The sequence below is a fragment of the Rhineura floridana genome, chromosome 1 (genome assembly GCF_030035675.1).
Source record: "Rhineura floridana isolate rRhiFlo1 chromosome 1, rRhiFlo1.hap2, whole genome shotgun sequence".
NCBI classification, from domain to species: domain Eukaryota; kingdom Metazoa; phylum Chordata; class Lepidosauria; order Squamata; family Rhineuridae; genus Rhineura; species Rhineura floridana.
In genome coordinates, this window is record NC_084480.1 from 142261974 (window position 1) to 142286523 (window position 24550).

At 43.3% G+C, this 24550-nt stretch overlaps 1 protein-coding gene across 2 annotated transcripts in view; it reads right to left on the reverse strand.

The window, feature by feature from the left end:
- Positions 1 to 12267: 12267 nt before the first annotated feature.
- Positions 12268 to 24550, reverse strand: part of POLR1E (RNA polymerase I subunit E) — a 29835-nt gene continuing 17552 nt past the window's right edge. For both annotated transcript variants that reach the window (XM_061634580.1, XM_061634575.1), the window contains exons 9-13: positions 24102 to 24198; positions 22752 to 22885; positions 20530 to 20611; positions 15502 to 15633; positions 12268 to 12561 (exon numbers count right to left, since the gene is read on the reverse strand). In XM_061634580.1, the coding sequence (XP_061490564.1) occupies positions 12414 to 12561; positions 15502 to 15633; positions 20530 to 20611; positions 22752 to 22885; positions 24102 to 24198 (593 nt within the window). In that variant the 3' untranslated portion in view covers positions 12268 to 12413. The remainder of the gene's footprint in view (positions 12562 to 15501; positions 15634 to 20529; positions 20612 to 22751; positions 22886 to 24101; positions 24199 to 24550) is intronic.

Below are 24550 nucleotides of genomic sequence, written 5' to 3' on the forward strand. Positions count from 1 at the left end.
AATTTGCCTTTTTCACAGCTGCCGCACACCGGGTCGACATTTTCATCGTGCTGTCCACTACAACCCCGAGGTCTCTCTCCTGGTCGGTCACCGCCAGTTCAGACCCCATGAGCATATATGTGAAATTAAGATTTTTTGCTCCAATATGCATAATTTTACACTTGTTTATATTGAATTGCATTTGCCATTTTTCCGCCCATTCACTCAGTTTGGAGTGGTCTTTTTGGAGCTCTTCGCAATCCCTTTTTGTTTTAACAACCCTGAACAATTTAGTGTCGTCAGCAAACTTGGCCACTTCACTGCTCACTCCTAATTCTAGGTCATTAATGAACAAGTTGAAAAGTACAGGTCCCAATACCGATCCTTGAGGGACTCCACTTTCTACAGCCCTCCATTGGGAGAACTGTCCGTTTATTCCTACTCTCTGCTTTCTGCTTCTTAACCAATTCCTTATCCACAAGAGGACCTCTCCTCTTATTCCATGACTGCTAAGCTTCCTCAGAAGCCTTTGGTGAGGTACCTTGTCAAACGCTTTTTGAAAGTCTAAGTACACTATGTCCACTGGATCACCTCTATCTATATGCTTGTTGACACTCTCAAAGAATTCTAATAGGTTACTGAGACAGGACTTTCCCTTGCAGAAGCCATGCTGGCTCTGCTTCAGCAAGGCTTGTTCTTCTATGTGCTTAGTTAATCTAGCTTTAATCATACTTTCTACCAGTTTTCCAGGGACAGAAGTTAAGCTAACTGGCCTGTAATTTCCGGGATCCCCTCTGGATCCCTTTTTGAAGATTGGCGTTACATTTGCCACTTTCCAGTCCTCAGGCACGGAGGAGGACCCGAGGGACAAGTTACATATTTTAGTTAGCAGATCAGCAATTTCACCTTTGAGTTCTTTGAGAACTCTCGGGCGGATGCCATCCGGGCCCGGTGATTTGTCAGTTTTTATATTGTCCATTAAGCTTAGAACTTCCTCTCTCGTTACCACTATTTGTCTTAGTTCCTCAGAATCCCTTCCTGCAAATGTTAGTTCAGGTTCAGGGATCTGCCCTATATCTTCCACTGTGAAGACAGATGCAAAGAATTCATTTAGCTTCTCTGCAATCTCCTTATCGTTCTTTAGGACACCTTTGACTCCCTTATCATCCAAGGGTCCAATTGTCTCCCTAGATGGTCTCCTGCTTTGAATGTATTTATAGAATTTTTTGTTGTTGGTTTTTATGTTCTTAGCAATGTGCTCCTCAAATTCTTTTTTAGCATCCCTTATTGTCTTCTTGCATTTTTTTTGCCAGAGTTTGTGTTCTTTTTTATTTTCTTCATTCGGACAAGACTTCCATTTTCTGAAGGAAGACTTTTTGCCTCTAAGAGCTTCCTTGACTTTGCTCGTTAACCATGCTGGCATCTTCTTGGCCCTGGCGGTACCTTTTCTGATCTGCGGTATGCACTCCAGTTGAGCTTCTAATATAGTGTTTTTAAACAACTTCCAAGCATTTTCGAGTGATGTGACCCTCTGGACTTTGTTTTTCAGCTTTCTTTTTACCAATCCCCTCATTTTTGTGAAGTTTCCTCTTTTGAAGTCAAATGTGACCGTGTTGGATTTTCTTGGCAATTGGCCAGTTACATGTATGTTTAAGTTAATAGCACTGTGGTCACTGCTCCCAATCGGTTCAACAACACTTACATCTCGCACCAGGTCCCGGTCCCCACTGAGGATTAAGTCCAGGGTTGCCGTCCCTCTGGTCGGTTCCATGACCAACTGGTCTAGGGAATAGTCATTTAGAATATCTAGAAACTTTGCTTCTTTGTCATGACTGGAACACATATGCAGCCAGTCTATGTCTGGGTAGTTGAAGTCACCCATTACTACCACATTTCCTAGTTTGGATGCTTCCTCAATTTCATATCTCATCTCAAGGTCTCCCTGAGCATTTTGATCAGGGGGACGATAGATCGTTCCCAGTATTAAGTCCCTCCTGGGGCACGGTATCACCACCCACAACGATTCTGTGGAGGAGTCTGACTCTTTTGGGGTTTCGAGCTTGCTGGATTCAATGCTTCTTTCACGTATAGAGCGACTCTGCCACCAATACGTCCTTCCCTGTCCTTCTGATATAGTTTATATCCAGGGATAACCGTATCCCACTGGTTTTCTCACCAGGTCTCCGTTATGCTCACTATATCAATGCTCTTCTCTAAGAACAAGCACTCCAGTTCTCCCATCTTGGTTCGGAGGCTCCTAGCATTAGCGTACAGGCACTTGTAAGCAGTGTCTCTCTTCAAGTGTCTTTGGCACTTGTGGTTAGGCCTGTGGTAATTTTGCTCTTCTGAATTTATATCCTGGGCCCCTGCTCTCACAATGCCTACTTCTAGGCCTACCCCTTTTAAAATTTCATCATTTCTTTGGTTTTTATCCCAGGGGGGAGGTTTATTCCGAACCGGACCTTTCTCAGCTCCTGTCGGGTTTCCCCCCTCAGTCAGTTTAAATGCTGCTCTGCTACCTTTTTAATTTTAAGTGCCAGCAGTCTGGTTCCATTCTGGTTCAAGTGGAGCCCGTTCCTTTTGTACAGGCCCGGCTTGTCCCAGAATGTTCCCCAGTGCCTAACAAATCCGAACCCTTCCACCCGACACCATCGTCTCATCCACGCATTGAGACTGCGAAGCTGGGCCTGTCTGGCTGGTCCTGTGCGTGGAACTGGTAGCATTTCAGAGAAAGCCACCTTGGAGGTCCTGGCTTTCAGCATCCTACCTAGCAACCTAAATTTTGCTTCCAGGACCTCACGGCTGCATTTCCCCATGTCGTTGGTGCCAATGTGCACCACAACCACTGACTCCTTCCCAGCACTGTCTACCAAACTATCTAAAGATAGTTTGCATATGAGTGTAAAAAAGTTTCTAAAGAAGAAAGCATACTTGTTGCGGCTGAAGGGAATTGGCACCCAGTAACATGTGAAGTCCTACTAGTTCCCCCTTCTCCCTGCTTTACCCAAGAGAGTCTGGGACTCCCTTTCTACCAGTACAAAAGCTGGAGGGCTGTGTGCTGTCTTCAGCAAAGATGGCAGAGTTTGTTCTTCACACATCCACACCCCTTAGTGAGTGGGGGCCCTGACAGCTGCCCAAGCTTGCTGACTTCGGGCACCATGTTTAGCATGAGTGAACAAGGAACAAATTGCTTTTTTTACAGTTCACCAATTTGCGAGTTGGACCATTATCTTCTGATGGCGCAACATAGAACAGTCCTCTTGAGGAGCTTGAAACCCTGGTCACCTCCGCGCAAGTCAAGTCCAAACCTTATGTAGCCAGCAGACCATGACAATATACATTTATAGTGACGAGCTTGTGTGGAACTTGGGAAACTGCCTTATACCATGTCATACTATTTGTCTTCATGTCCACTATTGCCCTGCTGCAGGGCTGGCTAACCTGTGGCCCTCCAGTTGTGTCGGACTCCAACTTCCATTACTCCCAACCGGCATGGCCAGTATTTAGGGACAATGGGGGTTTGAGTCAACCAACAGCTGCAAGGCCATAGGTTAGCCACCCCTCCTCTGCTCTGACTGGCAGCAACAGGTCTTTATATTTTCAGGCTTAGGCCTTTCCTATAATCTACAACTAGATCCTTTAAAAAAACCACACTGAAGATGTCAAGGACTGAAAATGTGATCTACAAACTAACTGCAAAGCATGTGCTCTTCTGCCACTGAGCTATGGCCTCTCCTGCATTACAGCAAAAAAAAAAAGACGGGGGTCTCCAAATGTAAGTAATGAAAAGACAAAGTCGCAAGAACCCAAATGACACTGACATTATATAAAAATGATGATTTGAACATAAACAACGAAACGTGAGTATGTGCATGGAATACAAAATTACAAAATGCACATTCTCCAAGCTATAGCCACTATATAAGCAATGAAGTTCTCCAGATAATACAGATAATGTAAGATTTCCTAAGATATATGCTAATAAAAGGCATATCTGTACATATGCATCATAAAAAACCCTCTCAGATGCACAGATCACAGCAAGTTGTCCCCAACGTAAACCACTGCATCTTTCTGTAGAAATTCCTTGCAGGCGATGGAAGCCATCCTAAGTATACTTAAGAGAAAACCCCATTGAAATTAGTGGCATTTTTGAATAAATATTCACTGGATCAACCTGTAAATCAGCAAAACAAGCAACTCTACAAATGATACTAAGGAACCCCACCCAACCTCTGCAGATAAAGGTAGTTGTAATAATCGCATTGAACCCAGTGTTAAAAGTTAGTTGAAGCTAAATTAATTCTCATTCCTTTAATGAGATTTAAACTGCAATCCTATGCCCACTCCTCCAAGTGTAAGCCCCCATTAAACTCAATGGGTGTTACTTCTTAGTATACATACAGGCGTGCTATAGTCACAACTAACTCTAGCTGGATTAGGGGCACAAACTTTCCTTTTAAAAACAACCAAATTTTAACCACAAAATGCCACTACTATTTTTAAGAACTTTTTTAAGCTTTTAACTTTGTGCTGGATTTTTATCTATTCTGTGATATTTTTTAAAGAGAAATATTCTATGTAAAGTTTTAAGAAGGAAAATCTGTATATTGCAAGAATAAAGTGCTATATTTTAAAAACACAACCTTTCTTAATTGACTGGCTTGTTACCTTTCTAGACACGTTATGCAAGCTGAGTGACCGAACTGAAAGGGCATCAGGGCTCCATTACCTTCACTGCAAGATAGGGAGGAAATTTTGACAAATATAGCTTATGTTGCATGTGGGTCTACATGCAAGGGAGAAAGAAGTTGTCCGGGCATTTGCCAGCTACAAGGACCCTAGCCTTTGGAACATGCTGTGCCTTGCAAAAGTAATCAGACCCCTGACCAATGCTCTCATATTACTGAATTACAAATGTTACAATAATTTTGTTCTGTGTGATATTTTATTTTGAAACACTGAAACTCAAAATTAATTACTGTAAGGTGACATTGGTTCTATGTTGGGAAATGTTTGTAAGAAACATAAAAAAATGAAACATATTGCTTGCATAAGTATTCAACCCCCACACATTAATATTTGGTAGAGCCACCTTTCGCTGCAATAACAGCTTTAAGTCTTTTGGGGCAGGAATGTACCAGCATTGCACAATGTTAGAGGGATTTGGGCACATTCTTGGAAAATTTGCTCCAGATTGCTCAGGTTGGTTGGATGTTGCTTGTGGACTGCAATTTTGAAAGAGCGCCACAGATTCTCAATGGGCTTGAGATCAGGACTGTGACTGGGCCACTATAGGACATTCACCTTTTTGTTCTTGAGCCGCTCCAATATTGCTTTGGCCTTGTACTTGGTCTCATCTGACTACAAAACCTTTTCCCACATCACAGCTGGGGCACTCTCATGCTTTCTGGCAAACTCCAGACATGCTTTCAGATGGTACTTTTTGAGTAACGGCTTCTTTCTTGCCACTCTCCCATACAGGCCAGTCTTATGCAGAGCTCTTGATATGGTTGACTGGTGCACCATTACTCCACTCCCAGCCACTGAACTCTGTAGCTCCTTCAAAGTGATTGTTGGCCTCTCTGTGGCTTCTCTCACCAGTCTCGTTTGAGCGTTGAGTTTTGAAGGACGGCCTTTTCTTGGCAGTGCCTGGGTGGTGTGATGCAGCTTCCACTTCCTGATTATTGATCCAACTGTGCTCACTGGGATATCCAAACACTTGGAGATTAGTTTGTACCCTTTTCCTAATCTATGCATTTGTATTACATTCTGTCTCACTTCTGTAGAATGCTCTTTGGTCTTCATTTTCCTTCAGATCCACAGCCTGACCAATGATCCTTCAACAGTGGGGTTTTTATCCTGACAATGTGACAGCAACTTTAATGGTTCACTGGTGGAGGTCAATAAAGTAACTGTCCTCAATAGGGCAATTTCTTTCATCTGTGTAAACTGGGAGCTCCCACAGTACAGGGGTGGAATACTTATGCAAGCAACATGTTTCAGTTTGTTCCTTACAAACATTTCCCAACATAAAACCAATGTCACCTTCCAATAATTGATTTTGAGTTTCAGTGTTTCAAAATAAAATATCATACAGAACAAAATTACAATGTACCATTTGTAATTCAGGAATATGAGAGCATTGGTCAGGGGCCTGATTACTTTTGCAAGGCACTGTATAGGGCTATTTCCTGGCTGCTATTGTCTTTTTTCCTTCCTACCCATCAGCGTGGGTGACTGCTTCAATGACAGTAGAATTCTTGGGGGCAGCAGCATTCAAACTCAGTGGGCCTTAGTTTGAAGAGAGCAGTGGTGGGCCACTAGCTACAATGTCTATGTCCTACCTCCACCGTCAGAGCCAGTGTATGCTGGGAATCATAGATGGACCAACCTCAGCCTGAAACAAGAAGTTTCTGTGCATGTGTGTCCTTCTGTTCACAGTGTGGCAAAGTATGTGCACGTGTGAGCATGTGCATTTGGTCACCAAGACTACTTCTGCTGGTGAGTATGACAGATGCTTTCTTCTAGAAGTCAAAGCATGATAGCCTAGTTTGCTCACTGCAGTTTTCTCTCACACAGGCTTGTGCTTCCTATGTGAATTAAAGGGGGCACACAACACAGGGTACAGAACAGGGTCGTGGGATAAAAGAGGGGGAAATAATAACCTGATTTTTGTTTTTAAAAGGACGCTGTAATTTTTGTAGTATAATAGCTGAAAGCAGCAGTCAAATGCCAGCAGCAAACAACCAGACACATTCACATTCATCACACTGAATGGATTCCAGAGTGAGTGGGAGGACAGCACCAACCACCATTTGTGTGACAAGATAATTATAGCAGTGGAGTGATGCAAGTTGTAGTCTTTTCTTCCTTGCTGTGAAATGGAATTATCCTTTTTAATACTCATATACAATAGGAAAAAAAGATTATATGCACACACCCACTTTTAAAATCTACTTGCATATGGTAGATACCACTTTGTAGAGCACCAATAGCATAACCTTGCATATGTTTCTGAAAGCAAGCAGGAGAGAGGTCCTTTGGTACACGAGGCTGCAACATCAAAATATTTGAGGTGATGAGGGAAAATGAGCATAGTATAGGGGGCTCTATAGGCACAGGAAGTAGAGTGGTAGGAATCTGGCGTATAGTATGGAAAAGACAAACAAGATGGCAGAAGACTGACCAGGGTCTGGGGCAGCGATGGACAATCTGTGGCCTTGCAGATATTGTTGGACCACAGCTTTCCCACCCCTACTCTTGGGCCAAGAGAATCTGAATGCTGTTTGAGGGAAAGGGTGGGCAGATGTATGGAATTTCATTACTTTTGTATCCTGTTATTAGACTAGTATCCTCCTGTCACTTAAGAACATAAGAAGAGCCTGCTGGATCAGGCCAGTGGCCCATCTAGTCCAGCATCCTGTTCTCACAGTGGCCAACCAGGTGCCTGGGGGAAGCCCGCAAGCAGGACCCGGGTGCAAGAACACTCTCCCCTCCTGAGGCTTCCGGCAACTGGTTTTCAGAAGCATGCTGCCTCTGACTAGGGTGGCACAGCACAGCCATCACGGCTGGTAGCCATTGATAGCCCTGTCCTCCATGAATTTGTCTAATCTTCTTTTAAAGCCATCCAAGCTGGTGGCCATTACTGCATCTTGTGGGAGCAAATTCCATAGTTTAACTATGCGCTGAGTAAAGAAGTACTTCCTTTTGTCTGTCCTGAATCTTCCAACATTCAGCTTCTTTGAATGTCCATGAGTTCTAGTATTATGAGAGAGGGAGAAGAACTTTTCTCTATCCACTTTCTCAATGCCATGCATAATTTTATACACTTCTATCATGTCTCCTCTGTCCCACCTTTTCTCTAAACTAAAAAGCCCCAAATGCTGCAACCTTTCCTCGTAAGGGAGTCGCTCCATCCCCTTGATCATTCTGGTTGCCCTCTTCTGAACCTTTTCCAACTCTAGAATATCCTTTTTGAGATGAGGTGACCAGAACTGTACACAGTATTCCAAATGCGGCCGCACCATAGATTTATACAACGGCATTATCATATCGGCTGTTTTATTTTCAATACCTTTCCTAATTATTGCTGCAATGGAATTTGCCTTTTTCACAGCTGCCGCACACCGGGTCGACATTTTCATCGTGCTGTCCACTACAACCCCGAGGTCTCTCTCCTGGTCGGTCACCGCCAGTTCAGACCCCATGAGCATATATGTGAAATTCAGATTTTTTGCTCCAATATGCATAATTTTACACTTGTTTATATTGAATTGCATTTGCCATTTTTCCGCCCATTCACTCAGTTTGGAGAGGTCTTTTTGGAGCTCTTCGCAATCCCTTTTTGTTTTAACAACCCTGAACAATTTAGTGTCGTCAGCAAACTTGGCCACTTCACTGCTCACTCCTAATTCTAGGTCATTAATGAACAAGTTGAAAAGTACAGGTCCCAATACCGATCCTTGAGGGACTCCACTTTCTACAGCCCTCCATTGGGAGAACTGTCCGTTTATTCCTACTCTCTGCTTTCTGCTTCTTAACCAATTCCTTATCCACAAGAGGACCTCTCCTCTTATTCCATGACTGCTAAGCTTCCTCAGAAGCCTTTGGTGAGGTACCTTGTCAAACGCTTTTTGAAAGTCTAAGTACACTATGTCCACTGGATCACCTCTATCTATATGCTTGTTGACACTCTCAAAGAATTCTAATAGGTTACTGAGACAGGACTTTCCCTTGCAGAAGCCATGCTGGCTCTGCTTCAACAAGGCTTGTTCTTCTATGTGCTTAGTTAATCTAGCTTTAATCATACTTTCTACCAGTTTTCCAGGGACAGAAGTTAAGCTAACTGGCCTGTAATTTCCGGGATCCCCTCTGGATCCCTTTTTGAAGATTGGCGTTACATTTGCCACTTTCCAGTCCTCAGGCACGGAGGAGGACTCGAGGGACAAGTTACATATTTTAGTTAGCAGATCAGCAATTTCACCTTTGAGTTCTTTGAGAACTCTCGGGCGGATGCCATCCGGGCCCGGTGATTTGTCAGTTTTTATATTGTCCATTAAGCTTAGAACTTCCTCTCTCGTTACCACTATTTGTCTTAGTTCCTCAGAATCCCTTCCTGCAAATGTTAGTTCAGGTTCAGGGATCTGCCCTATATCTTCCACTGTGAAGACAGATGCAAAGAATTCATTTAGCTTCTCTGCAATCTCCTTATCGTTCTTTAGGACACCTTTGACTCCCTTATCATCCAAGGGTCCAATTGTCTCCCTAGATGGTCTCCTGCTTTGAATGTATTTATAGAATTTTTTGTTGTTGGTTTTTATGTTCTTAGCAATGTGCTCCTCAAATTCTTTTTTAGCATCCCTTATTGTCTTCTTGCATTTTTTTTGCCAGAGTTTGTGTTCTTTTTTATTTTCTTCATTCGGACAAGACTTCCATTTTCTGAAGGAAGACTTTTTGCCTCTAAGAGCTTCCTTGACTTTGCTCGTTAACCATGCTGGCATCTTCTTGGCCCTGGCGGTACCTTTTCTGATCTGCGGTATGCACTCCAGTTGAGCTTCTAATATAGTGTTTTTAAACAACTTCCAAGCATTTTCGAGTGATGTGACCCTCTGGACTTTGTTTTTCAGCTTTCTTTTTACCAATCCCCTCATTTTTGTGAAGTTTCCTCTTTTGAAGTCAAATGTGACCGTGTTGGATTTTCTTGGCAATTGGCCAGTTACATGTATGTTTAAGTTAATAGCACTGTGGTCACTGCTCCCAATCGGTTCAACAACACTTACATCTCGCACCAGGTCCCGGTCCCCACTGAGGATTAAGTCCAGGGTTGCCGTCCCTCTGGTCGGTTCCATGACCAACTGGTCTAGGGAATAGTCATTTAGAATATCTAGAAACTTTGCTTCTTTGTCATGACTGGAACACATATGCAGCTAGTCTATGTCCGGGTAGTTGAAGTCACCCATTACTACCACATTTCCTAGTTTGGATGCTTCCTCAATTTCATATCTCATCTCAAGGTCTCCCTGAGCATTTTGATCAGGGGGACGATAGATCGTTCCCAGTATTAAGTCCCTCCTGGGGCACGGTATCACCACCCACAATGATTCTGTGGAGGAGTCTGACTCTTTTGGGGTTTCGAGCTTGCTGGATTCAATGCCTTCTTTCACGTATAGAGCGACTCCGCCACCAATACGTCCTTCCCTGTCCTTCCGATATAGTTTATATCCAGGGATAACCGTATCCCACTGGTTTTCTCCATTCCACCAGGTCTCCGTTACGCTCACTATATCAATGCTCTTCTCTAAGACCAAGCACTCCAGTTCTCCCATCATGGAGGCTCCTAGCATTAGTGTACAGGCACTTGTAAGCAGTGTCTCTCTTCAAGTGTCTTTGGCACTTGTGGTTAGGCCTGTGGTAATTTTGCTCTTCTGAATTTATATCCTGTGCCCCTGCTCTCACAATGCCTACTTCTAGGCCTACCCCTTTTAAAATTTCATCATTTCTTTGGTTTTTATCCCAGGGGGGAGGTTTATTCCGAACCGGACCTTTCTCAGCTCCTGTCGGGTTTCCCCCCTCAGTCAGTTTAAAAGCTGCTCTGCTACCTTTTTAATTTTAAGTGCCAGCAGTCTGGTTCCATTCTGGTTCAAGTGGAGCCCGTCCCTTTTGTACAGGCCCGGCTTGTCCCAGAATGTTCCCCAGTGCCTAACAAATCCAAACCCTTCCACCCGACACCATCGTCTCATCCACGCATTGAGACTGCGAAGCTGGGCCTGTCTGGCTGGTCCTGCGCGTGAAACTGGTAGCATTTCAGAGAAAGCCACCTTGGAGGTCCTGGCTTTCAGCATCCTACCTAGCAACCTAAATTTTGCTTCTAGGACCTCACGGCTGCATTTCCCCATGTCGTTGGTGCCAACGTGCACCACGACCACTGACTCCTTCCCAGCACTGTCTACCAAACTATCTAAACGACGGGCGATACCCGCAACCTTCACACCAGGCAGGCAAAACACCTTGCGGTCTACACGCCCATCAGACACCCCACTGTCTATGTTCCTAATGATCGAATCACCCACTACAAGGATCCCTCCACCCCCTGGAGATATATCCTCGGCACGAGAGGATAGCTGCTCATCCCCCAAGGAATGGGTCCCTTCTAAGGGATCGTTTCCCTCTTCCTCAGCTGGATGCTCTCCTTCCCCGAGACCATCGTTGTCCATGATAGCAGGAGAGTTATCATCGCTGTAGTGGGACACAGCTATAACGGCCCTGAAGGCCTCCTCCACACACCTCTCTGCCTCTCTCAGCTTTTCCAGGTCCGCCACCTTGGCCTCAAGGAAATGAAGTCGTTCCCAGAGAGCCAGGAGCTCATTGCACCAAGAGCACACCCACGACTTCTGTCCAACAGGCAGATAGTCGTACATGCTGCAGGCGGTGCAAAACACTGGAAAGCCCCCACACCCCTGCTGGCTTCTTACCTGCATAGTTTTGTTTAAGGTTTATTACGTCAATGGGTTGGAGACTGCGGTTTAGTTGAGGTCAACAAGTTGAACTTCAACAATGCTATGTAGCGTCAGCTGCTCCAAGACCACTCAATGATTTGAAAGTAACTGCTTAATCTTTGGGTGCAAATCTCTTTTCACTAAAGAAGTCAGATGCAATAATCTAGGATGGTGGTGCACAACCTGTGGCCTTGCAGATGTTGGACTACAACTCCTGTCACCTCAGCAAGGCCAATGCAAGGGATGATGGGAGTTGTACTCCAGCAACATCTGCAAGGCCACAGGTTCCTCGCCACTGACTAGGACATAGAGGATCTTACTATGACTATTATCGGGAAAAAAGGAAAATTAGATTTCCCAAGTACATAGGAGAGAACATCAGCCCAGTGGTGTTGAAAAGAGTCTTTCTTGATGTCACTACAAAGAAAGATAAATGTATGTTTAGAGGATGCTGATTAAGCAAATCTGTAATTCTTGGCATAAATGCTATGTTTATAATCATTACATATGTAGTTAAGTAATAGATAATGAGGAGTCAGTCATTCGCCAGTAAACTACTTGCATTCTTAAAGCACCTTAACACAAACTCTGGTTGAGGGGGAAGAAGTCACCACAGGTCAAGATAGATAGAAATTTCCACTAGTCGCAAGAAATGACATGTGGAAAGGGCAGGCCAGATGATTTTTTTTTAACTAACTACAATAGGGGTATCAAAGAAGGTGTGAGATAGGCCCCTGCTTGGGTAAAATTAGACTGTCTCACAGAGGAAACAAAATAAAGCAAGAGCAAATGTCGGTCCCACCTTTTATTAAGGCCTTGTACAGTTCCAGACGGTACTTGGTAGCAAGAATCAGAAAGACCAATTCATTCTTTCAGAGTCTGGTGCAACACAGAAGAAAGCCTTTAAATGCCTGGCAAATGAGCCACAGTCGTCATTTAGGTCATCTTGCGTTTCCTCCAGCCTGGTGGCATTTTGTTTATAGGTAAAGGCAAAGAGAGGGTCACCACTTTGTGTTCATCAATTCCGTAGAAGCCTTTGCTTTTAGTGAACTTCAGCCTCATTGCCTTGGCAATGTCAAGGATCCTGACATGAGAAAACAAAATATGCATGTAAAGAGACTGTTTTACTCATATTTGCCCTCCACCCACCATCTCTATATCGTTCATCAGCTTTGTTCCTTAAACTCTTTATGGGGGTAAAGACCTGTATTTTTTGTTGATGCAACTGATGGCACTACATAAATAATACAAAGAGAGAGACTGTCACCATTCTGGACAAAACAGACCCTCAGCCAGGCAACTTAATTCTGCAAGATTTACTAGGCCACCAGAATCTTTACTGGCCTCCTTCTGTATACTAATTTGTGGCCTAAAGGGGAAAACCACTAGAGAAGCTCTACAACTTCAGCTAGTTACCATTGTATTTACCACATGGCCAGGCCAGTGGTTATTTTACAAGTCTGCTTTCAATAAGCAATACGGGCTGAACGCAATAGGCTGAGATCCAAAGAACACCCAAGCCATAATGTCTGGACAGCCACCTGTAAGTTTGATTTCTGCATTAAGCAGGGGATTGGACTCGATGGCCTTATAGGTCCCTTCCAGTTCTACTATTCTATAATTCTATAACCAACCTCTTTTGATAAATATAAAAACAGGCAACACTATTTTAGCATTTCTGATGTATAGCCTAACCTCCTTCAAAGCTGAAACATGCATCCAATCTTTTCACTACATTTATTAGTTGCCTTGTGTCCAACTCAAACAGTTGAATACAGTGATGGCACTTTATACAATCCCCAACACATTACAATCTGTAGTTTAGATACTTAACTGAAAGCTATAATAATAATTGAAAATGAGATGTTCACTCAGGAGTTGCATTTTTATTGGATTTAGGAATAATTCTATTGCTTACGAATAGCCTTTCCTGAAAGAATTGGCTCTCAAGATGGAATTTTTCGCACAATTCAACAACATTGTTATTGTGGATGAGGTCATAGCAATTGAACAGGTCAAACACCACAAAACTCACCCTTGGAGTTTCTATCGCCCAGTAAGTGGGAGGAGCAGGCTGAGGCTGGCTGAACTCAAATTGCTCACTGGGGGCAAATAACCCAGTGAATAGCTGCAACTGCAGTTTAACTAAGCACCAGGCTGCCTAAACTGGAGGTCAAAGGATTCCCAAGTGGATATTTTAGCCTGTTCAATTATACTAAGACATTTTTCATTGTATCATACTCTCCCTTAAGCCTATCGGAGAAACTTACTACATTTCATTTTAACTCACTAATTTCAGCAGATTTTAGATGCAGTTACCACCTGTTGATAAGACATTTATGGTTGAAAATCTACCTCAAAGAATCTCCCCACATAGCGCACACCAGGGCTGTGGAGTCGGTACACCAAACCTTCAACTCCGACTCCGACTCCTCTATTTTTCTACTGTCCGACTCTGACTCCGACTCCTCTATTTTTCTACTGTCCAACTCCAACTCCACCCAAAATTGCTTCTTGTCAATCAAAATTTATTTGGAAGTCGGAGTCGGTACATTTCTACCGACTCCAACTCGTCCCAAAATTGCTCCCGACTCCAACTCCACCCAAAATTGCTCCCGACTCCGACTCCATGACTCCGACTCCACAGCCCTGGCGCACACATACCAAAGAATAGGGCCAACAGCTTTATAATCCTAGCTCCACTTCTGTATGCAAATACCAGCCTGACACACGTGAAATTAAGCAGATGAACGCCTCTCTCGATACGAACCTACCCGTTCACTTCGTTCAGAATCTAAGGCCCTCCTCCGGGTACCAACCCATTGGGAAGCCCGGAGGGTGGTTACTAGATCTAGGGCCTTTTCTGTGGTGGCCCCTGAGTTGTGGAACAGCCTCCCCGAAGAGGTATGCCTGGCGCCTACACTTCTATCTTTTCGGCGCCAGGTAAAGACCTTTTTATGCTCCCAGGCATTTTAATTTTCTTAACCATTTTAATCTTTTAATCCGTATTTTTTAATTTTTGTCGTATTGTGTTTTTGTAGTTTTTTTTGTTGTTTGTATATGTTTTGATGATTTTTATTATGATATATTGTATTTTATCTTGTTTGTTCACCGCCCTGAGAGCTATTCTGCTAAGGGCGGTATATAAATTGAAATAATAAATAAATAAAAATAAAATAAAATTTTCTGGCATGGAGGTTAAAAAATGGGAAAACTTTCACATGCTACATTTCTGGATTACAGGCTAATGTCAAAGATGCAGATGCATGAAAAAGGTGGCAAGCCTATCATGGAATCATCAGAACACAATATAATCAACAACTATTTGACTGTAAAAGGGCACTTCATTAATTAAAAGAAAAACAAACTGATCATAAAATCTGTTCAGGGGCACATCTGGAGGGTCAGAGCTCTAATACGCAAGGAAGCCATATTTGTGGATCCAGACATTTCATCTCTTAATCTGGAGTGTGTATAGAATAAGTAGGTTTACATTGTGGAAAGGAAGTAACACCCTGCACATGCTCAGAAACACATCATCTTTGCTTCTTTTATTAGCCTATCATTGACATTTCCCTATACAGCATGGCTTTCCTGGCAGTTCATTTATTTTGCTGGTGTTCATTTATTTTGCTGGTGTTAAATCAGACAAAACCTTTGATCTGCAGGTTTTCAAAATGTGTGTTCCACAGGCACTTTACTGCTGGGATCTCATGAGATACATGCAGTCATAAGGCCCTGCTCAGTAGAGGCCAGGCATCCAGCATCAGAAATAAGGGGTACCCGATCCTTCCCTGCAATGTTGTCTCAAGGCACCTGTGACAGCACGTGATACAGCATCCTTGCTGGAGCAAAGTAAGTCCGGGTGCTGTCAGTGCTTGCTGAGGATACCTTCTGGGAACTATATGATGGCCACCATCTAGAGGGTCCATGGAGGAAAGGTAAGATAGCGATGAAATAAATGAATAGAAGTACCACTTCATCCCCCCTCCCACATGCACAAATGAGTGAATGTTACTCTCACCTGCTATCTCGCACTTTCAGGTCCCGTTGTAACACCGTCAGGTCTGTTTGGAAGTTGTTAATATGCAAAGCCAGGGCTATAGCATATGCCACTATCTTAACTTTCATTGAAGCAGAAACGTGATTCTTTAGCCTAACACAAAATGGTGATAAAGGCATACGAGAGACAAAATGCTACAAGGTGTGCTACAACCATTACTGGGTGCACTCCACAGTCCAACATTCCCCGCCCCCCGCCCTCAAAAAACAAAAGAAAAATCCTGCACCGCTGTGAGAAATTCTGTGCCAACAAAATAATTCTGCAGTTTACATACATTGTGCAAATTTGAGTAATTTCTCCTATTTTGCATTATTTTTCAGCAGCTTTTATTCATGTACTTAGTTTGCTTCAATGCTGTGTCCTGAATTTGTGTGGAATCTTGGCCAGCATACACTCCGAGTAGATCTTAGTTTTGGTTACAAGTGGGTATTTTAAGATAAGCAGGCCTGGGTTCTAATGGTTTGTAACAATCAGGGTTATGTATACTCCATGATTCCTGGTAAGTGCAGACTGTAGCATTAGATGCAGATTTTATCTTAAGTGTCTCACTTTTCTTCCCCCTCCTTTCTTTTTCTTTTTAAAGCTAGTTTCTAGCCCTTAACCGCTCAAGACTCCTGGAAAATGCCTGGGCAAGAGCTCTTTAGCTACAAGGAGACTCTTTAAGATTTCCACTGGTTAGCAAGTGGGGCTTTCATGCCCTGCATAGTTCATTGTTACTCCCCAGAGAACATTAAAAACAAGGAAAAGAGATACACATACAGAGCCCGGCAGAATTTATATACACCATAGAATTCACATTCCCTCCCCCGGTCCCAATCTTGGCTCAGAACTCCAATTTAATATCAAGCACACACACTACCCTAGTTTGTTTTGCTGTGTAGAGGAAAAAAGGGTTTTACACCCACTTTCAAGCTGAGGTTGTCCCCTTGAGAGTTCAGAACTCTATCTACCTGCTCCAGAGAAGCAGAATTCTAAGCACCACAAAAGACAAGATATTTTACTATTTTAAAAAAGCTGCTCAAGAGAATGTACTACTGTCTTTTGAGTTACTTGTTTTGGGCAGGGAGGGGAAATGCCATCTATGTATCCCTTGCAATTCTCACAATCAACCAATCAGGTATGCAGCAGTTGAGGCAAGAAACTAGGATGACATGGCAGAACGGGAAGTTCTTGGCATTCAGTGAGACCATCAGCTCTTTAAACAAAAAGGACTCTTGAGCTTTTATGAGATGCACTGATGGGGAGAAATCTGGTGGATGCAGATATTAATATTGTGCTGTAATGCTGCAAGAAACCACACTTTCCAAACTCTGCCTTGCAGTTATTAAAGACACATGAATACACATCAACATCACCTACAGACAGCACTGGGAAACACAAAACAGCTAGTTGGATTGTTCTTTATTCTCTAGATGTTTTGAGAGATTTTATATTTTTAAGGGTAAAAATCTGTGTATATCTGTTAAGTGTTAGTTGCAGCTATAAGAACATGAGAAGAGCCTGATTGCTCGGGCCAAATGGCCCATCAAGTCCAGCATCCTGTTCTCACAGTGGCCAATCAGATTCTGATGGGAAGTCTACAAGCAGGACCTGAGCACAACATCACTCTCCCCTCCTGTGGTTTCCAGGTAGCAAGTTTTTCTGAGCAGTTTCTTATCAGTTTCAAGAATAAGATTATCCCCTTGAAAGATATTACGTAAACAAAATACATTGGGAAGAAAGAACATAAGAACATAAGAAGAGCCTGCTGGATCAGGCCAGTGGCCCATCTAGTCCAGCATCCTGTTCTCACAGTGGCCAACCAGGTGCCTGGGGGAAGCCCGCAAGCAGGACCCGAGTGCAAGAACACTCTTCCCTCCTGAGGCTTCCAGCAACTGGTTTTCAGAAGCATGCTGCCTCTGACTAGGGTGGCACAGCACAGCCATCACGGCTAGTAGCCATTGACAGCCCTGTCCTCCATGAATTTGTCTAATCTTCTTTTAAAGCCGTCCAAGCTGGTGGCCATTACTGCATCTTGTGGGAGCAAATTCCATAGTTTAACTATGCGCTGAGTAAAGAAGTACTTCCTTTTGTCTGTCCTGAATCTTCCAACATTCAGCTTCTTTGAATGTCCACGAGTTCTAGTATTATGAGAGAGGGAGAAGAACTTTTCTCTATCCACTTTCTCAATGCCATGCATAATTTTATACACTTCTATCATGTCTCCTGTCCCGCCTTTTCTCTAAACTAAAAAGCCCCAAATGCTGCAACCTTTCCTCGTAAGGGAGTCGCTCCATCCCCTTGATCATTCTGGTTGCCCTCTTCTGAACCTTTTTCAACTCTATAATATCCTTTTTGAGATGAGGCGACCAGAACTGTACACAGTATTCCAAATGCGGCCGCACTATAGATTTATACAACGGCATTATGATATCGGCTGTTTTATTTTCAATACCTTTCCTAATTATCCCTAGCATGGAATTTGCCTTTTTCACAGCTGCCGCACACTGGGTCGACATTTTCATCGTGCTGTCCACTACAACCCCGAGGTCTCTCTCCTGGTCGGTCACCGCCAGTTCAGACCCCATGAGCGTATATGTGAAATTAAGATTTTTTGCTCCAATATGCATAATTTTACACTTGTTTATACTGAATTGCATTTGCCATTTTTCCGCCCAATCACTCAGTTTGGAGAGGTCTTTTTGGAGCTCTTCGCAATCCCTTTTTGTTTTAACAACCCTGAACAATTTAGTGTCGTCAGCAAACTTGGCCACTTCACTGCTCACTCCTAATTCTAGGTCATTAATGAACAAGTTGAAAAGTACAGGTCCCAATACCGATCCTTGAGGGACTCCACTTTCTACAGCCCTCCATTGGGAGAACTGTCCGTTTATTCCTACTCTCTGCTTTCTGCTTCTTAACCAATTCCTTATCCACAAGAGGACCTCTCCTCTTATTCCATGACTGCTAAGCTTCCTCAGAAGCCTTTGGTGAGGTACCTTGTCAAACGCTTTTTGAAAGTCTAAGTACACTATGTCCACTGGATCACCTCTATCTATATGCTTGTTGACACTCTCAAAGAATTCTAATAGGTTACTGAGACAGGACTTTCCCTTGCAGAAGCCATGCTGGCTCTGCTTCAGCAAGGCTTGTTCTTCTATGTGCTTAGTTAATCTAGCTTTAATCATACTTTCTACCAGTTTTCCAGGGACAGAAGTTAAGCTAACTGGCCTGTAATTTCCGGGATCCCCTCTGGATCCCTTTTTGAAGATTGGCGTTACATTTGCCACTTTCCAGTCCTCAGGCACGGAGGAGGACCCGAGGGACAAGTTACATATTTTAGTTAGCAGATCAGCAATTTCACCTTTGAGTTCTTTGAGAACTCTCGGGTGGATGCCATCCAGGCCTGGTGATTTGTCAGTTTTTATATTGTCCATTAAGCTTAGAACTTCCTCTCTCATTAACACTATTTGTCTTAGTTCCTCAGAATCCCTTCCTGCAAATGTTAGTTCAGGTTCAGGGATCTGCCCTATATCTTCCACTGTGAAGACAGACGCAAAGAATTTATTTAGCTTCTCTGCAATCTCCTTATCGTTCTTTAGGACACCTTTGACTCCCTTATCATCCAAGGGTCCAATTGTCTCCCTAGATGGTCTCCTGCTTTGAATGTATTTATAGAATTTTTTGTTGTTGGTTTTTATGTTCTTAGCAATGTGCTCCTCAAATTCTTTTTTAGCATCCCTTATTGTCTTCTTGCATTTCTTTTGCCAGAGTTTGTGTTCTTTTTTATTTTCTTCATTCGGACAAGACTTCCATTTTCTGAAGGAAGACTTTTTGCCTCTAAGAGCTTCCTTGACTTTGCTCGTTAACCATGCTGGCATCTTCTTGGCCCTGGCGGTACCTTTTCTGATCTGCGGTATGCACTCCAGTTGAGCTTCTAATATAGTGTTTTTAAACAACTTCCAAGCATTTTCGAGTGATGTGACCCTCTGGACTTTGTTTTTCAGCTTTCTTTTTACCAATCCCCTCATTTTTGTGAAGTTTCCTCTTTTGAAGTCAAATGTGACCGTGTTGGATTTTCTTGGCAATTGGCCAGTTACATGTATGTTTAAGTTAATAGCACTGTGGTCACTGCTCCCAATCGGTTCAACAACACTTACATCTCGCACCAGGTCCCGGTCCCCACTGAGGATTAAGTCCAGGGTTGCCGTCCCTCTGGTCGGTTCCATGACCAACTGGTCTAGGGAATAGTCATTTAGAATATCTAGAAACCTTGCTTCTTTGTCATGACTGGAACACATATGCAGCCAGTCTATGTCCGGGTAGTTGAAGTCACCCATTACTACCACATTTCCTAGTTTGGATGCTTCCTCAATTTCATATCTCATCTCAAGGTCTCCCTGAGCATTTTGATCAGGGGGACGATAGATCGTTCCCAGTATTAAGTCCCTCCTGGGGCACGGTATCACCACCCACAACGATTCTGTGGAGGAGTCTGACTCTTTTGGGGTTTCGAGCTTGCTGGATTCAATGCCTTCTTTCACGTATAGAGCGACTCCGCCACCAATACGTCCTTCCCTGTCCTTCCGATATAGTTTATATCCAGGGATAACCGTATCCCACTGGTTTTCTCCATTCCACCAGGTCTCCGTTATGCTCACTATATCAATGCTCTTCTCTAAGAACAAGCACTCCAGTTCTCCCATCTTGGTTCGGAGGCTCCTAGCATTAGCGTACAGGCACTTGTAAGCAGTGTCTCTCTTCAAGTGTCTTTGGCACTTGTGGTTAGGCCTGTGGTAATTTTGCTCTTCTGAATTTATATCCTGTGCCCCTGCTCTCACAATGCCTCTCACATTCCCCTTCTCCTAGATTTTTTTAAAGAGCTATTTTGATCCTTGTTGTGTTATGCTACTGTAAAGCCCTGGCTCAGCAAGAGTGACCAAAGCCAAGCCAATTCAAATTCTGATCTGTAAATTTTGCTAGAAGTGAGAGCAAAATAAAAAAAATTACCTGCCGTTGCCAAAGGACAGCACTGTGAAGGTTTTCACAAGCTTGTTGCTGATGATGTGTGGACAATCAGGTCCCATTGCATCTAGAACAAGAAGTATTTTAAAATTAGTCCTCCCCCCTCCAAAAAAACCCCACTTAAAATCCTTGGTGCCAAGTTAGTACTAAACTGTATAAAAGAAGGAGCATTCCACTTCAGATTTCAGTTGCAATAGCTGAAGACTGATTTTTTTAAAAAAAAACTTTCATAAAAAGAAACAAGTAATAATATTCCAAAATGACATGTATAGCATAAACACATCTAAACAGTATAGTCATATACAATTATGCATGATAACATCAATTCCCAGGTGCAGGTGGGACGGATTTCTATGTTGTATCTTTGCATTTCTCTGATATTTAAGTCATCTTGGGGATGGACTGATATTTCTAAAGCTGACTTTTAGCCTCCACTGACACTATGAGATTATAATGTGCTTCTGTTGATGAATTTTGTACATTCTCCAGTCATGACACATTCTTCAACAGGCTTTGGGGAATGTGCATATATCACCTGGATTCTATACATTCCCCAGCCATCAAGCATAATCGCCAACTGGCCTTGAGGAACATGCACATCTTGGCTGTATTTTGCACATTCTCCAGGCAATATGCACAGTCTTCAAGAAACATGCTTTTCTTTTCCGGAAATGTACAATCTGCATCCCTCTAGGCTGCTTCTGGCCCACTTCCTAACATTACATGGCCCATGACATACTCTTCCACTGATCAGCAGAGCAGCAGGAAAGGGTGTGTGTGTGCTCCAGATAAAGATTATTTTTTTCTGCAGTCCAGCTGCCTTTTCACAATTCTTCCCTGTTCCCCAGTCCACTGAGCACCGCAAGGGGGGCTGCCGGGAAAGGAGCATTTTAAACCTTCCCTTCCAATGATTCTGATGGAAATTGCCCCCCACCTCTGCCACTGTTTTTAAGATAAGGAAAAGGTTTGATGGCAGCAATGGGGTCAATCATCATGGGAATCATAGGGGAGGGAAGATTTAACTAGCTGAGGAAGGGTTACCTAGCAGGGAAAAGAGGGCTGGGAGAGAGAAAAAAGTGAAGAACCTCGTAGAGCTACAATTCCCAGAATTCTCTGGAAAGAGGGATTGACTGTTAAATCACTCTGGGAACTGTAGCTTTGTGAGGGGAACGAGGGTCTCCCTAATAACTATAAGCACCCGTAGACTACAGTTCCCAAGATTCTTTGGGGCTACCCATGACTGTTTAAGGGGGAATAATAATGCTTCAAAATGTACAGTGCAGAGGGGGCCACTATCAGTTTCTGCTTCTTTCTATTACTCTATACCAGCCTTCCCCAACCAGTGTGCCTCCAGATTTTGTTGGACCACAACTCCCATCAGCCTCAGCCAGCACTGCCAATGGCTGAGGCTGACAGGAGTTGTGGTCCAACAACATCCGGAGGCACACCGGTTGGGAAAGGCTGCTCTATACTTTCTCCTGCTCCCAGTCCTTGAGGCCTAGTCAAGAGGACAGAAACAGATCCACCAACTATGCCAATAAGAGGAAGCCCATAAGCAAAGATTGTACTGAATCCTTCCTTCTCTTGGGTCAATGGCAATGCATCCAAGAGGTAGAAATGCATCTTGCTCTTGCATTTGAGAGTTGTACTCTCAGTGTACAATTCAGGACTTGTTTGTCCTCAGTGTACAGGAATTGTCATGATCCGATATTGGACGTAGCCTTACATGAATGTCTTCGTGTTCCATAGTTCTTAAAAATCCCTTTCGGGAAGTAAATATATGAATACCTTGTCAAACCTTTTGTTCATCATTCTAACAGAAAATTTTTGATAATCCAATTTTTTTCATTTTTTCAGAAAAAAAGGCTTTGGGAAAAATGGGGGCGAGTGTCCCCCCTCCCATTTTTTGTCTGGGTCTTCACATCTTTAATATGAGGCATTGTGTTTATTTGCCAGATATTGTGAAGTACGTGCACAAGCAAACAACAAAAAACAGATTTTGCATACCGCCCAGTTGGTAGAAATAGTCACCATACAGTGTCAGAGGTGCTTGCAGAACTTGACAGCAAATAATACATTCCTCAAGGACCCTACATAGATTAAATATGGCCTTCAAAGAATCAAACACCAAGTGTGTTAAATGGATTATAGGTTGTTTGAATCAATTGGCTTGTCTTTCATGCAAACAAGGGGGGGGGGAACCTTACGTTTCTTTTTAACCACTTTTTGCGAGCTCAGCTTGACAAGTCTATCCAGAAACCAAAGACACCGGGCTTTGTGGTCACGGCTCTTCTCACCCACAGGCATGGACTTAAGTTCATCCAGAACAAAGGAGCAGTGTCTAGGCACAATACAGAAAATTGTCATTAGACCAAAGTGCATCTGGCAACAGAAGGCAATTTGAAGAAGCCACTTGTAGCAAAATTCAGTGTGACTTGAAAGCATACCCATTTGCATCAACAGAAGATACCGTACTTTCTATTTGAGTAACCTACTGTGTTGCCTGTTTAAGCTCTGGTACCCTCTATAATTATGGTCAAGGAACACAGCTTTAAGCAGCTAGATGGATATTTAGCTTGTTGTGCCCGTGCAAGCACGCCGTCCTTTCCTTACCTGTGTGGGGTCCCTCAGCTCTGTATGCAGCTCAGCTCTTACCAGACTGCTCCCAATTCCCAACCCTTGTAAATTGCAAACCCTTTATCCTGAACCCAGATCCCTATCTAGTCTAGAACATCTTGCTATGTTCTCCTACCATTTCCCCAAAATGAAGGGCCATAATTCAGTAGTAAAGGACATGTTTTATATGCATGTTAACCACTGGCATCTCTAGGAAGGGCTGGGGAAATATTCTGCCTGTAATCTGGAGAGCCGCTGCCAATCAGCGTAGGCAATAAACAGCCAGAAGACTGGCTTCCGATGTTCCTAAAAACAAGGCACAACCAAAGGCTGATTTGGCAGTATGCAAATTCACTAGACATAAGAGAGGGTGGCAAGCAGTTACGGCAGGGATAAATTTAAGGAAACCTTGCTCAAGCATACGACCAACACTAACACACTTTCCACCAAAATCAGTGCCAGTGCATTGACACACTGGCCAGATACTAGGAAACAAGGTTGCAGAGATAATCCCCACATGCTTGACCACGACTTGATTACTTGAAGTTAAATGTGCAAACTGACTCAGTGAGAAAGCATAATGTTTCAGATAACGTTAGAGACATGGTGTTGTATCTCCAACAGCTCATTCACACATGCAAGTCATCAGTTGATGCGGCAATTGTCAAGTAACAGACATGTATGTGTGAATCGACTGTTTATGTTCTCGTCCATTTCAGGTGCAAAGCGCAGAGTTAACTCAAGCCCTCTTCAGGCAGACATTCAAAAGAGGAAGTGAAGGCTCTAACTGGGTAGGGGCTTGGGGGTACATGCAATGCCCCACCCCCAATACCCCACGTGTGCCCCTCCTTCTCTTCTCCCCATTTTAAGCCCACACACATTCTTGTGATTGCCTGAAGTGGGCTTAAACAACGTAAGATAATATTTAAGAGCACCCTTACTTTTTCTCTTCTATCATCTTGAGGATTTCAGCTGAGGTCACGTTCATGAAAGCTGCAGCTGGAGCTTGAAGCGCCTCATATTCTGCTGGTGAAATAACTGAAGGTGTTCTCAGAACAACAACAACATCACTGGCAGCTTCTAATGACTTTCTTTGTAACATATAAAGGTTGACACAGGCTCATTTCTTAGAGGCAGGCTTACCATGAGGCACCATTAAGCATGAGAAGGTGGCAGACAGCCCACAGGTTGCAATCCACCAGGATAGCACCGTCCCAATTCATTTCAGTTAGGCCTGTGGAGGAGAACATTCTGATGGGTTGTGCCTTTGTTACTTAGTGGGAGAATATGTTTTCCACTCAGGCAACAAAATGTCTTTCAACTTAGCTTATGAGAGAGGGAAGCAAATAAAGATTTGGACCAACCTGATGAAAAATGTTTTCTTAGTTAC